Source organism: Miniopterus natalensis, chromosome 13 (assembly GCF_054644295.1).
Source record: "Miniopterus natalensis isolate mMinNat1 chromosome 13, mMinNat1.hap1, whole genome shotgun sequence".
NCBI classification, from domain to species: domain Eukaryota; kingdom Metazoa; phylum Chordata; class Mammalia; order Chiroptera; family Miniopteridae; genus Miniopterus; species Miniopterus natalensis.
This window is the reverse complement of record NC_142093.1, coordinates 50,266,921-50,278,641: the sequence shown is the minus strand read 5'-3', so window position 1 is coordinate 50,278,641 and position 11,721 is coordinate 50,266,921. Positions and strand designations below refer to the sequence as shown.

The 11,721-nt window shown below is 51.8% G+C and overlaps 1 protein-coding gene across 1 annotated transcript; it reads left to right on the top strand.

Annotated features, from left to right (window-relative positions):
- Positions 1-6,962: 6,962 nt before the first annotated feature.
- Positions 6,963-10,053, top strand: IL36RN (interleukin 36 receptor antagonist). The gene is made up of 4 exons (XM_016201785.2): positions 6,963-6,991; positions 8,280-8,365; positions 9,353-9,480; positions 9,608-10,053. Exons 1-4 carry the CDS (start codon positions 6,963-6,965, stop codon positions 9,830-9,832), a joined length of 468 nt encoding a protein of 155 aa, XP_016057271.2. The 3' UTR covers positions 9,833-10,053.
- Positions 10,054-11,721: the final 1,668 nt, after the last annotated feature.

The window sequence follows — 11,721 nt, the reverse complement described above, 5'->3', positions numbered from 1 at the left end:
CCCTTCCCCCTTTGCCTCTCACAGAGGAAAACCAAGCATCTGCGGCTGCACTTGAGGGCTTCAAGCTCATTCTTTATGCCCAGGTTGGAGGTTCTGCCCCAATCCCAGTCCTTCCTGGTGACAAATGATGAGGGGTAGCTCAATGGCGAGGGGTAGCTCCATCTCCCGCCCCCAGAGGAGTCCATTTCTGTGGGTACCCAGGTAGGTCACTCTCGGCCCTTCAGAGGCCCTGAGCCATAGCATGAGTAAGCTCTTGATCCTGCCCCGAGTGCCCCATCCTGACTCCTCAGAGCCGAGAACCCAGAAGACTTTCCTCTCCTGCTTTAGAGAGAGGTGGATGGCGTGGGCGGCCCAGCCTTGGTGAGTCAATCAGAGGAGGCTAGTCTGGGCCACAAAACCTAGGGCTGCACAGCCTGTGCAGATGCCTGCCCTGCCTGTCTTTCTGAGCACTATGCCCAGTGCCTTGTGGATCCTGAGGTTTAAGTCAAAAGTATTGGTGGGAACAAGTATTGCTCCCCCTAGTCCTCTAGAGGGTTTTTACCTGCAGCTTTGGGTAGGTCCCTCACCTGCAAGCACTGCTCAGGACTCTGGTGATTTTGCAGTGGGGACCCTCCGTAGACCTGGGTTCTCTCCCATGTAGATGCCCCCTCGCCGCACTCTGTCCTGCGATCTCTGACTGCCTTTATCTCTGTGGACTCTCAGCTCCGTCTCCTGTACTCGGAGAGAATGCTGGGCCCTGCCTGGGTCTCTCCTTCAAAGCTGGGTAATTATTGGGATCACCATCCTTTCCTGGTTGATGCTTGTGCTTTCAAAATATTGTTTCACAGGTTTTATCTTCTTTATTTTTTTTAGCTGATTCAGATAGGAAGTTGAATTTGGTTCTTGTGACCGAATCTTTCTGGAAGCGGATACAGAAGCCAGTTTGCACGTACAGGAGTCTCAGATTAGCCTCTGTGTGATGCGGTACACACCAGGCCCTCAGTGTGCCTGATGAACTAGTCTCCTTAGGATTTTACTGTGTGGCTGCAGAGATAATTTACATGCAGATGAAGCCGTTACCAGAAATACCAGATCAAAGTTAGGATGCAAGTGAGGAGGTTGCTGGTGGCTCTGGCCCTGCCTTCAGTGACTCACCAGGTAGAAACTGTCTGTGGGTGTGACACACGGGAGTCTCACCCTACCTTGTGGGTTATCCACACAGCTCCCCATCCCAGCTTATAGGACTGGCCCTCCCCCAGACCCCCACCCCAAAAGATGCCATGGTACTAAGCAAACACATCCCTGCCTGAGCCCTCAGCCGCAGTGCCCTGACCCATAGCCTCCCTGTAATTTCACAAGGATTCCATGTTTCTCAAATGTGCTGTGAGCACAGTGGAACCTCCGCTCTGTCGCTTCCCACAGCGACCCTTGGATGTGGCTGGAGTTGGGGTAGGAAGTCCCTGTCTGCTCAAGGCTCCCTGATTCCCTGGAGGCCACGTGTTGGTGCATCACTGTCACCCCTCCCGTGCTGGATGCTCTGGGCCACCAAAGTCACCGCAAGGAGCGGAGAATTCTCTGCGCCCTGAGGTGTGCCACTCTCTGTATTGGTGGAGCCTGTGTCTCTGGCCAAACTCTGTTGGTTCCCATGGTCTTTTCTGAAGTCTGTTCTTCTCAAGGAGCCATGGTCCTTCCTGCACGCAGGCTCGTGGCAGGGAGATCCCGGCCCGGCTCTGCCCTCTGCTGCTTGAACCTGTAAGCTTTGCATGGTGCATTTGCTCACAGTGAGGAGTGGGGTGAGCCAGTGTGGAATTTAACTGCCAGGGCACCAGCGCCAGCTCCATCTCTGACTCATTTGTATCTTGGGAGACTTGCCCTCTCCAAGCCTCCTTCTGTCTTATCAGTGACATGGGACGAAAAGAGCATGGACCTCGCAGGTCTGTGGCACAATGTGGGCACCACTTTCAGGAGAGTGGCTGGGGGTGAGCGTGCAGCACATGTTAACCTGCCCCGTGAGTAACCTGAAGCCCAGCGCACCTGCCTCGGTCCTGCCGCCAGCCGAGCCGGCCTCCTCCCTCTCGGGGTCAGGTGAGGCATGTCAGCCAGTGCTTGGTCTTGACCCAACCTCAGATTATGTTCAGATTAGGTCAGTGCAAACCTGGCCTCTGCCACATTCTCAGTGTCCTCTTGTGACACCTGGGAGGAGTGCAGGAGGAGGGGACACATGGGCGCAGGGAGCAGGTGTCTGTGGGTTTGTGCTAAGTCAGCACCCTGCTCTTTGCCACCTCTGACTCATCTTGTCTTTGTGACATCTCAGCTTGTGGGACATTACTGTCCTGTTTAGGGAGAAACAAAAACAAGGCAAGATCAATCATCAAATCAGAGAGAGGAAGCAAGTTTCCCAAGGCCACGCAACTGATGGTGATGATGACGATGATGTAGTTGACATTTAAGCTCCTACTATGTGCCACTTATTGACTCAATCTTAACAACCACCCCTGAGGAAGCACTATTTTGGCCCCCATTTTACAGATAACTGCAAAACACAGAAAGGCTAAATAACTTGACCAAAGACACAGGCTAATAAGTGACAGTTTTAGGACGTGAAACAGGACAGTCTTGACCAGCATTCAGCAAGTCTTTTCTTTAAAGGGCCGTGTACTAACTATCTTAAGCTTTGCAAATGATGCAGTTTCTGTCACAAACATCAACTCTGCCATTGTCATGCCCAACGCAGCCATAGACTGTAAGCAAATGTGCTGAGCTGTGCTCCAATGAAACTTCATTTATAAAATGAAGAGTGGGACTGTCTTAGCCTACAGGCCCAGTGTGTGCACCCATGGTCTTAATTCTACACTAAGAAGATGAGAACCCAGAAGCATCAAAGCTGTCTGAGAAATAAAATCACAATTGTGAATAAAATGTTAGCAATTCTCGGTCCTTGTCAGTGTGATACAACGTACAGTTCATTCAGTGTCGACACGACATTATTTATTGAAGATGACTGTACACCAGGTGCCACCTTCCATGAATAAAACAGACACGACACCTCCTGCCAAGTCCCCATGTGAGCTTATCTTCCAGCAGGGACAGGCTGGGGAGCTGCTGAATAATATTTATCACGTATACACACAATGCACAGCTGAGCTATACAATATGCTAAGAGTGGCGAGAGCCCTGGAGAGAAGGAGACCACAGTAAGGGATGTGGGAGCAAGGAGAGAGGCAGAGGATGGCCATGAGAAGGTGAGGTTTTAGCCAAGACTTTAAGGAAGTAAACAGGTGAGCCATGTAGGTATCTTGGGGAAGAGCTCTCCAGGCAGAGGGAACAGCCAGTGCAAAGGCTCTGCAGTGGCCGCAGGAAGCCTTTGTGTGCACAGTTGGAGAAAGGATATGGCCAAGAGCAAATGGGAGCCTGATTTTGTGGGCCTCGAAGCAGGGTGAAGACATGCCTTTTACTCTCAGAGACACGCGGAGCCAAGGGGTGATGGAATTGACTCAGGGTGAGAGAGGGTCTTTCTGACTGCTGTGTTGGATCTTGGGGTCCATAGCTTTAACTTAGGTTTCCTGGATTTGGTCCTGACTCTGATGCTAATTAATGGTCTTACTAATGACTCAACATAATTAATCTTTCTGTGCTTGGTTTCCATACCCACAAAAGAGATAATCGTGGTGTTTACCACATAGGGCAGTTATAAGAATAAAATGAGAAAATTCAGGCAAACCACTAAACATAGTTCTCGGGACATAGTGAACACCACCAGAATACTGGTTATGTTAATTATTGTTAAATTTACCTTCTTAATAAAAATGACTGTTTTGCTATAATGAGCTATTTGTGAATGTGTGGACAGGCGGGCTGTGCGAGTCCTCACCTCCTCAGCAAGATCAGGCGCCACCTCACCTCCAGGACCTGCCACTTTCAAAGGCTGACAAGAGGTCACTGTGGGGACATTACCCCCTGCAGGCTGGGACAGCTGCTGGGCATCTCCGCAGTCACATAAAGTCCATGAGAACTGAGCTGTCTCCCAAGAAGGGAGGGTGCCCACTGAAGGCTGTGGAGAATGAAGAAGCCCCAGAGGAGAAAGTACCAAGAGTGGTGACAAGGTGTGCTAGTTACTGCTAGTTAGCCGTTGCTGTGTAACAAACATCACAGAACTTAGCAGCTCAAAACAGTAAACTAGTATTGTTTCACTGGTTCTCAGAATCAGGCATCAGAGCAGTGGCATGTAGTGGGTGTCTAGTTCAGGGTGTCTCATGAAGCTGCAGATGTGAGTCAGGCCTGCACATCTGAGGCTTGACTGGGTCTGGGGGTGGGCCTGTGTCTAAGATTGCTCCCTCCCATGCTGTTGGAAGAGGCCGCAGCTCCTCTCTGTGTGGGCCTTTCCACAGGCTGACTGAATGTCCTGAGGACATGGCAGCCGGCTTCCCCCAGGTAAGTGACCCCAGAAAGATCCAGCAGGAGGCTGCAGCGCCTTTTGTGATCTGGCCTTAGAGGTGGCACTCAGGCCGTTCTACCACATAGCAAGCTCTTCAGAAGCAAGTTGTCAACTTCAGCCTACACTCAAGGGAAGGGACTCAAGCTCCACCTCTTGAAGGTGGAGTATCCAAGAATTTGTGGACATACTTTAAAACCACCACACAGGGTGTGTGAATTTGGGGCACAATAACATTGTCTTAGGTAGTGTCAGTTGAATTATCTGAAAGCCTAAACCATGACTCGCATACAAACACATAGCCAGCACTGTCAAAGATTTATCATTATTAATAAGTGAAAGGTGATAAAGTTGATTTAAAAGATAAGTCAGGAACCGAGACGAGAGATGTGGAATAGTTTGGCTAACTTAGATTTAAATAAACTGGTTAATGAATTGCAAGGCACTAAAACCGCACCCTTTGGGGCTATCTTTTCTATCAGGCAGCAGTAATTTCCAAATTATCAATCTTCCAGTGAAGCTGGAATCAAAGTTCACTGTCTGGTATCTAATCCAAAGTATTAGGAAGTCAAACAAAGGCGCGTGCTCCCTAGGGAGCTGGACAATTTCTGGCGGGGCTGTCTGACGAGGCTCCAGCCCCACACTGAAGGCACATGCAGCCATCATTTTGTTTTATTTCCAAGTTTGGAGAAATTTTCTTAACAAGGGGTTTGTTTTACCTTCCTCGCTTCCACCTTCTTGCTCATGCATAAGTTTATATCTGTCTCCAGGAAGGCGCATAGCAGTGTAGGGGGTGCTGGGGAGACCTGCGGGCACCCTCCGTGAGCTCCCTCTGCCTGGGGCACACAGCGCAATCCACTGGGGTCAGGGGTTCAGAGAAGGCAAACTGGGCAGATGGCATTTTACCCTTTTAGGTGAAATAACATCCACTTCTCTATAGTCACTTTGCAAATAAAAGCCTGCTTGCTGAAGCTCACTTTTCCTATAGACCAACTCCTTCAGGAATTTCTTTCCGGCTTTGTCTGTTTTGCAACTGTTTCAGAGTCATTTTTATTTGGTCGGCTATGGTCAACTTAATAATTTTGTTATAAGGTGACCTCTACACCTTCCATTGTTCTGAAAGGTGTTTATCACATTAGTCACATTATGTGAGCAATAGATTCTTTTCTGTCTTTTGAACAACTTGCTATTTTATTTATTCTTGAATGCTTTGAGGATCATTTAGCCCATAAGCCTGAACACAAGTTTTAAAAAAATTTATGCCTTAACAATAAATGGTTATTACTGGCACTCGAGACATAATTAAATTGCTTGTGATTATGCTTGGAACCTAACCTTTCATTCAGAGCGATCAGAGAGAGCGTGTGGATGAATGAACACTCCTGAATCATTACATAATCACGTATGATTTTACTGATTAGGGACTGAAGGAAGATCAATCATAGATAGCATGAGATAGATTTATTTCCTAGGAAATCATCAGACACAGGAGCCAAGATACTGATACAAACATGTCTGTCACAAGATGATTTTCACCAGCAAATAATAATAACAGCAATATAAAGGACTAACAATAACTGATTACTCTTAGTAAGTGATGTTGCATCTATACAGTGAAATACTAAACAGCTATTGAATGTGACAACATCATCATTTATGTTTGCTATGGAAAGGTACTCTGCTGTTTTGCTACATGAGCAGCAGGCTGAAAAGAGTGTAGATCCTATGATACAGTCTTGTGAAAGCCGTGGGTAGTCACCTGTGCCCATGTGCAGAGGAAAAGCTGTGCTCGGGGGGATTCTGATGGTGGTGCTCCATTAGGGAAGACAAGTCTCACATTTTTCTTCTTTGCCAATCTGGATTTTCAGGTTTTTCTACAATGAATGCGCAGACTAAACATCTCCTAAACAGGAGGGCCCCACCTCCAGCACCTTCCACAGGCCTGAGGGACTGAGGAAAGCAGGGAAGGAAGGCCGGATGGAGAGACAGAGGGCGGGCTGGAGGACGGGGTTGTTCTCAAGTCAACTTTCCCTGAACTGCTTCTGCACTGACACCTTTGCATCTGGAAGGGCCTGAGGTCCAGGAGCCGAGGGCTCAGGAGGAGCCCTTAACCCTAGGAAGTTTTCAGAATTGCTGGGAGGAAGATGTCTCCAGAACCTTCCTTCCCTACAGAGACAGGGTGGTGTGAAGCCACCATGCAAAACCCTGCTCGTCCTGTCTGTGGCAGTTTCAGGGCCCCTCCCTAGCATGTTATTAAAGAGCCCAGGTATCCTTGTGCCTGTCCTGGTCCTCACAGGAGCAGGGAGACACGGTAAGCTCTGCCAGGAGAAAGGAGAGTCCTCAGGTATTCCGGGGAGCTAGTTTCACCCTCCCTACCAGGACTGGGGTTCTCTCTTGACCCCAGACCTAGGATCCCCTGCTCTGTGGGGGCTGCTCACATGCTGGGGGCGTCGGGAGGCTGCCTGCTACCCAAGCCCCTGCCAGCTCAGCCTCTGTCTCTACCTAACACCTGCTATTTCACAATAGGACAGTCCACACGTTGAAGGTCAGGATGGTTCTGAGTGGGGCCCTGTGCTTCCGGTGAGTATCTGGGCCTTGGGGTTGGCCATGTCCTCAGGGGAAGTGAGTGGACCTGTTGTTGTTCAGCCTTTTCTGGGAGGGAGGGGCCTCGACCACTGGAGCTGCAGCTCCCCAAGTGGGGTGGGCACCTGGGCAATTGCGAGCAGCCCTTTGCTGCCGTAAGAGACGTTCTTCCAGCTTCACGGGGCTCCTCTATGGGAGGAGGGACAGGTGAGCCGCCTGCATGGAGCTACAGCCTCATGTGTCCACACTGAGCGAGGAAGACAGGAGACCAGTCTGAGCCCTGCCGTCACACCTATCAAGGTGACCTGACATCACCAGCCCTCCGCTCCACTGCCCCCTGCTGCCTTTTGGGACAAAACAACAACAGCAACAAAATTATTGTCAGTCACTCTGCCTGTCCTCGGCATGTGCCGACCCTGCACTCGGCCGTGCTCTGGACATCGTGAATGACACTTGTCCTTGCTCTTGCTGAACTCAGAGCCTAGACAGCTTTTCCCAAAGTGTGCTCTGTGGAACCCCAGTCCTCGAGCTGTGTGCACAGTGGGGCTCCCTGATAGAGTAAATGTGGGGAATATGCTCTTTATGTCTCCTTATGAGTGAAAGCGTTTGAGGAACTTAGATGTGGAGATCTGTCTATAGTTAGCCAACACTGAACCAGTTTGTATGCACTGTACTTTTTCCACATAACATCTGGGGAAACCCCCGTAGGACACACTTTCACCTCACAGGATGCCAGAAAGTTCAGCTGAGCTCACAGATGAGAAATACATTTTAAAAATAGGACAAAAGCATTTTGCATTTAAAGACATTGCTAATTTAATTGGGAATATGTGGCTGAGTTGGAGTAAAAGCCCCTTGATGTCTTCAGTAAGGACTGAAGGATGGGATTTTAATCTGGAAGAGGCCTGGGCATGTCTGACTCGCCGTCTCAGTTTAGCGATGGGCAGACCAGGCCCAGAGGGGCAAGTGGTTTGTCCACTGTGGCTCAGCAGTGGTGGTGGCAGACCAGGACAAGGACCTGGGACTCTGACTTTCCACCATGACACACGGAGGGATTGCTTGGTGTAGAAAAGGCCAAATAGGGTGAAGGAGATAATCCCAGACCCAGTGGGAGGCTACGGGGCCTTCCGTGTGTCAGACGTGGACCCAGTGGGTCTGGGAGAAGGTTGTGCTATTTCTTTGGCAAGGTGGACAGAGAGGGGACAGTGTCTGGGACCAGGGGGACTCTGGAGCCAGGCAAGCTGGACACCCACCCTTCTCTGACTGTGTAGTCCTGATGTTCCAGAATGAAGGACGCAGCACTGAAGGTGCTTTATCTGCACGATAACCAGCTTCTGGCCGGCGGGACGCATGCAGGGAAGGTCGTGAAAGGTGGGTGGCAGACAGACCTTTCTTCCCTAGGGCTCCGTATGCTCTGAGGGGAGGGCCGGGAGGGCTTAGAACAGTTGTACAAGACCCAGCCTGACATAGCAGCCAGGGCACCTGAAACCAGGCTCGGAGCAAGGACAAAAACAGCCACACCTTCCAGCAACATGAGACACGTGCCCAGTGCCACCTGGTGCCTCCATGCAAAGGTGGGACTGTTTTCCAAGAGGAGTGCTTTGTTCTTCCCTCCCAGCTGGACATAGGTCACACGTCCTTTTTCCTGGAAGCCAGTGCTGGGGAGAACTAGGCAGGCTCCCTGTGCTTTTATTCCCACATGGGGGTGAGTTTCTGTCCCTTTGCCTTGGATCCCGTCTGCTCTAGGGGACCCCCAGTCACTCAGAGTGGTGGGACCCTGAGAGCTGGTGGCACCAGCTGGCCTGGTGCCTACTCTTTTTGTTCCACACACTGTGAGCAACAGGCCCTTCTCGGTAAGACAGCACTCACCTGCCCACCCGGGACACGCAGGCCCTCTGGGAGGCTACATATGTGCACACACATATGTGTGCATGTATCTGTGAGTGCATGTGTGCACATGTGTGTGCCCATGCGTGCATGTGGGGGGCATGGCTCAGAGAGGACTGAGACCCTTTCCTGTCCTTGGGAATCTCACAAGGGGTAGAAAAACATCCAAATAACTCTGAGGAGAGGCTGGAGGGTTGGAGGGCATTAAAGGAGGTCGAATGTTCCGTGAGGGTTGGAGAATCTTGAGGATTGGGTCTTGGGCAAGAGGGTGGGTATGGGGGAGGGGAGGTGGTACAGTGTGCTGTGCGCCTCGATGTCTTCTGGGCCAGCTGGCAGGGGACCACCTTTCCCCGTGTGACAGCTGCTGAGACCTGGGGACAACATGCCTCACAGAGACCTGCTCCCCAAAGTCCACGATGGGGGAGGGGGAGGGAGGCAGGCAAGGCCCCTGCATCTGGCTTCCTCCTCTAGGCGAGGAGATCAGTGTGGTCCCCAATCGGTTTCTGGACGGCAGCCTTTCTGCAGTCATCCTGGGCGTCCAGGGAGGGAGCCAGTGCCTGTCGTGCGGGACGGGGCAGGAACCGACTCTGAAACTAGAGGTGAGTCCTGTGGGCTTCCCCTGGCCCCCCTGAGCAGCAGATGCTGGACCCCTGGGGCCTCTCCCGCAGGGCTCTGTTCTTGCCGCTCCCTGTCCCACGTCCCTCACCGAGTGCCCTCTGCTCGCAGCCGGTGGACATCATGGAGCTCTACCGCAGCCCCGAGGACTCCAAGGGCTTCACCTTCTACAGGCGGGACACGGGGCTCACCTCGAGCTTTGAGTCGGCCGCCTTCCCGGGCTGGTTCCTCTGCACTGCGCCCGAAGTCGACCAGCCTCTCAGGCTCACCCAGCTCCCGGGGGACGCCAGCTGGGACCACCCCATCACAGACTTCTACTTCCAGCAATGCGACTAGGGCAACCCACCCCCGGGGTCCCCTGGGCAGAGCCCGTGGGGCTAAATGGAAGAGGAGGCGGCCCGGGCGACAACACCCCCTCTGTCCTCAGGCCCCCACTTGATTGACTGGGCTCATGGCCGTGCTCCCTTCTCCAGGTTTCCAATTTGGGTAAATCCTTCTGAGATTTGGCGCTTAGTTCAGCTTCTTTCCCTGCTGGGTGGCGCTACTGGTGTGGAACCTTGCAGAAAGGACACCAAGTAAAAAGGGGGAGTGGTGGGGATCCTTCATGCTTTATGGTGACTTGCCCAGTGCCCCTGAACCCCACAGGCCAGCCCTGTCCCAAATTGAGCTTATTAGGGCCACCAGCTGCCCACATAAGGTCCTGTCACAGCTCCTGTGCAAGAGATTGGGGGAGTCAAAGAGTTAGGGACCCACAGCCCAGCCCCTTCCCTTTCCCTTTAGTTCAGTTGCCTCTTCCATCCCCACCCCCACGCTGTCACCACAGGAAGAGCAGGGTGGTGGTGCCCAAGGAAATGGCTCTAGCTCAGAAGGCATGGGACAGACAGGCATTCACTCCTCTTGAAACCCGAGGTACAATTAAAACTCAAGATGCTGGTGTCCATTCTCATGGAAAGATGCTCGTGACATATTAAGTGAGAGGAGCAAGTTACAAAGTGGCATATCTTGTAATTCCATTTTAATTAAAAAATACTTATTTAATTAAAAAATACCGGAAAAAGTCTGAAAGAGTTTACTTCAATTTTAGCAGTGTCGGGCTGCTGAGGTTATAGGTGACTTTTCTTTTTGCTCTTTTCATTTATTTGTTCTTTCTAATTTTCTACACTGAAGATGGGTCACCTGTGTCATGATCAGAAGAATTAACCCTGAGGTGAGCAGAGCAGACGCCGCCTCTGGTTGTCCTCAGCTCCCATGTCCCGGGAGTGGGGTCCGCGTTGGGTGCATTCTGCTGCTTTGGTCGGCGGCAGCGGGGTCAGGTCTCAGCAGAGCTGTGAAGCGGGAGGGCGCGGTGGGTTCCCGCGGCTGGAGTCTCCTGGGGAGGGAGCTGACAGAGAGAAAACCCTGCACTGTGACCTGGCCTGGTCACAGTCCCTGAGATTCCAGGGTGTGGGATTCAGCCTCCAAAGGTGTCCTGTGCTGGCTGAGTAGTGTCCCCCTAAGTCCGTGTCCTTCTGGGAACCTCGGACTGTGACCTTATTTGGAGATGGGGCCTTTGCAGGTGCAGTTGGCTGAGGTCATGTTGTATTGGGGTGGACCCTGCAGCCAATATGCCCGGTGTCCTGGTAAGAACAGGAAGCCCAGGGAAGAAGGCCATGTGGAGATGGAGGCAGAGACTGGACTTGTGCTATAATAAGGCAGGAACGCCATGGCCAAGGCGCCTACCAGGAGAAGGCATTGTCCCCAGACCCTCCAGGGAAGCATGGCCTGCCAGTCTCCCCAGCTGAGAGAGAGCACATCCTTGGTGTTTTAAACCACCAAGTCTGCGGTAATTGGTCACGGCAGCCCTAGGAAATTAATGGTCCAAGTCTCCTGGAGTCCACACACTACGACCCCTCCCACATTGCACCAGTCATCTCTGTGACCAGTAGAATGTGGCAGAAGTAAGGTGGTGTCACTTCTGGAATTCCTGACACTTCTATGTTGGTCTCTCTCTGTTTCTTTGTTCCCTTGAGCTGGGGGAGCAGCTGTGTGTTGTAAGCAGCCTGCAGAAACCCAAGTGGTGGGAAATGAGCCTCTTGCCAGGCCACATGAGTGAGCATGGAAGAGGCCCCTCCAGCCCTTCAGGGGTCAGGCTGCCGTGATGCAACCTGGGGAGACTGAGACACAGAGCCACCCAGCCAAGTTGCTGTAGGCACCCACCCTCAGGAACTGTGTGAGAAGATAAGTGC

Bases quoted from the DNA above. Each gene is read 5' to 3' on its own strand.
- IL36RN (XM_016201785.2), top strand. From the start codon at position 6,963: ATGGTTCTGAGTGGGGCCCTGTGCTTCCG. The intron at 6,992-8,279 runs GTGAGTATCTGG...CTGATGTTCCAG, and splicing joins AGTGGGGCCCTGTGCTTCCG to AATGAAGGACGCAGCACTGA. The intron at 9,481-9,607 runs GTGAGTCCTGTG...CTCTGCTCGCAG, and splicing joins AACCGACTCTGAAACTAGAG to CCGGTGGACATCATGGAGCT.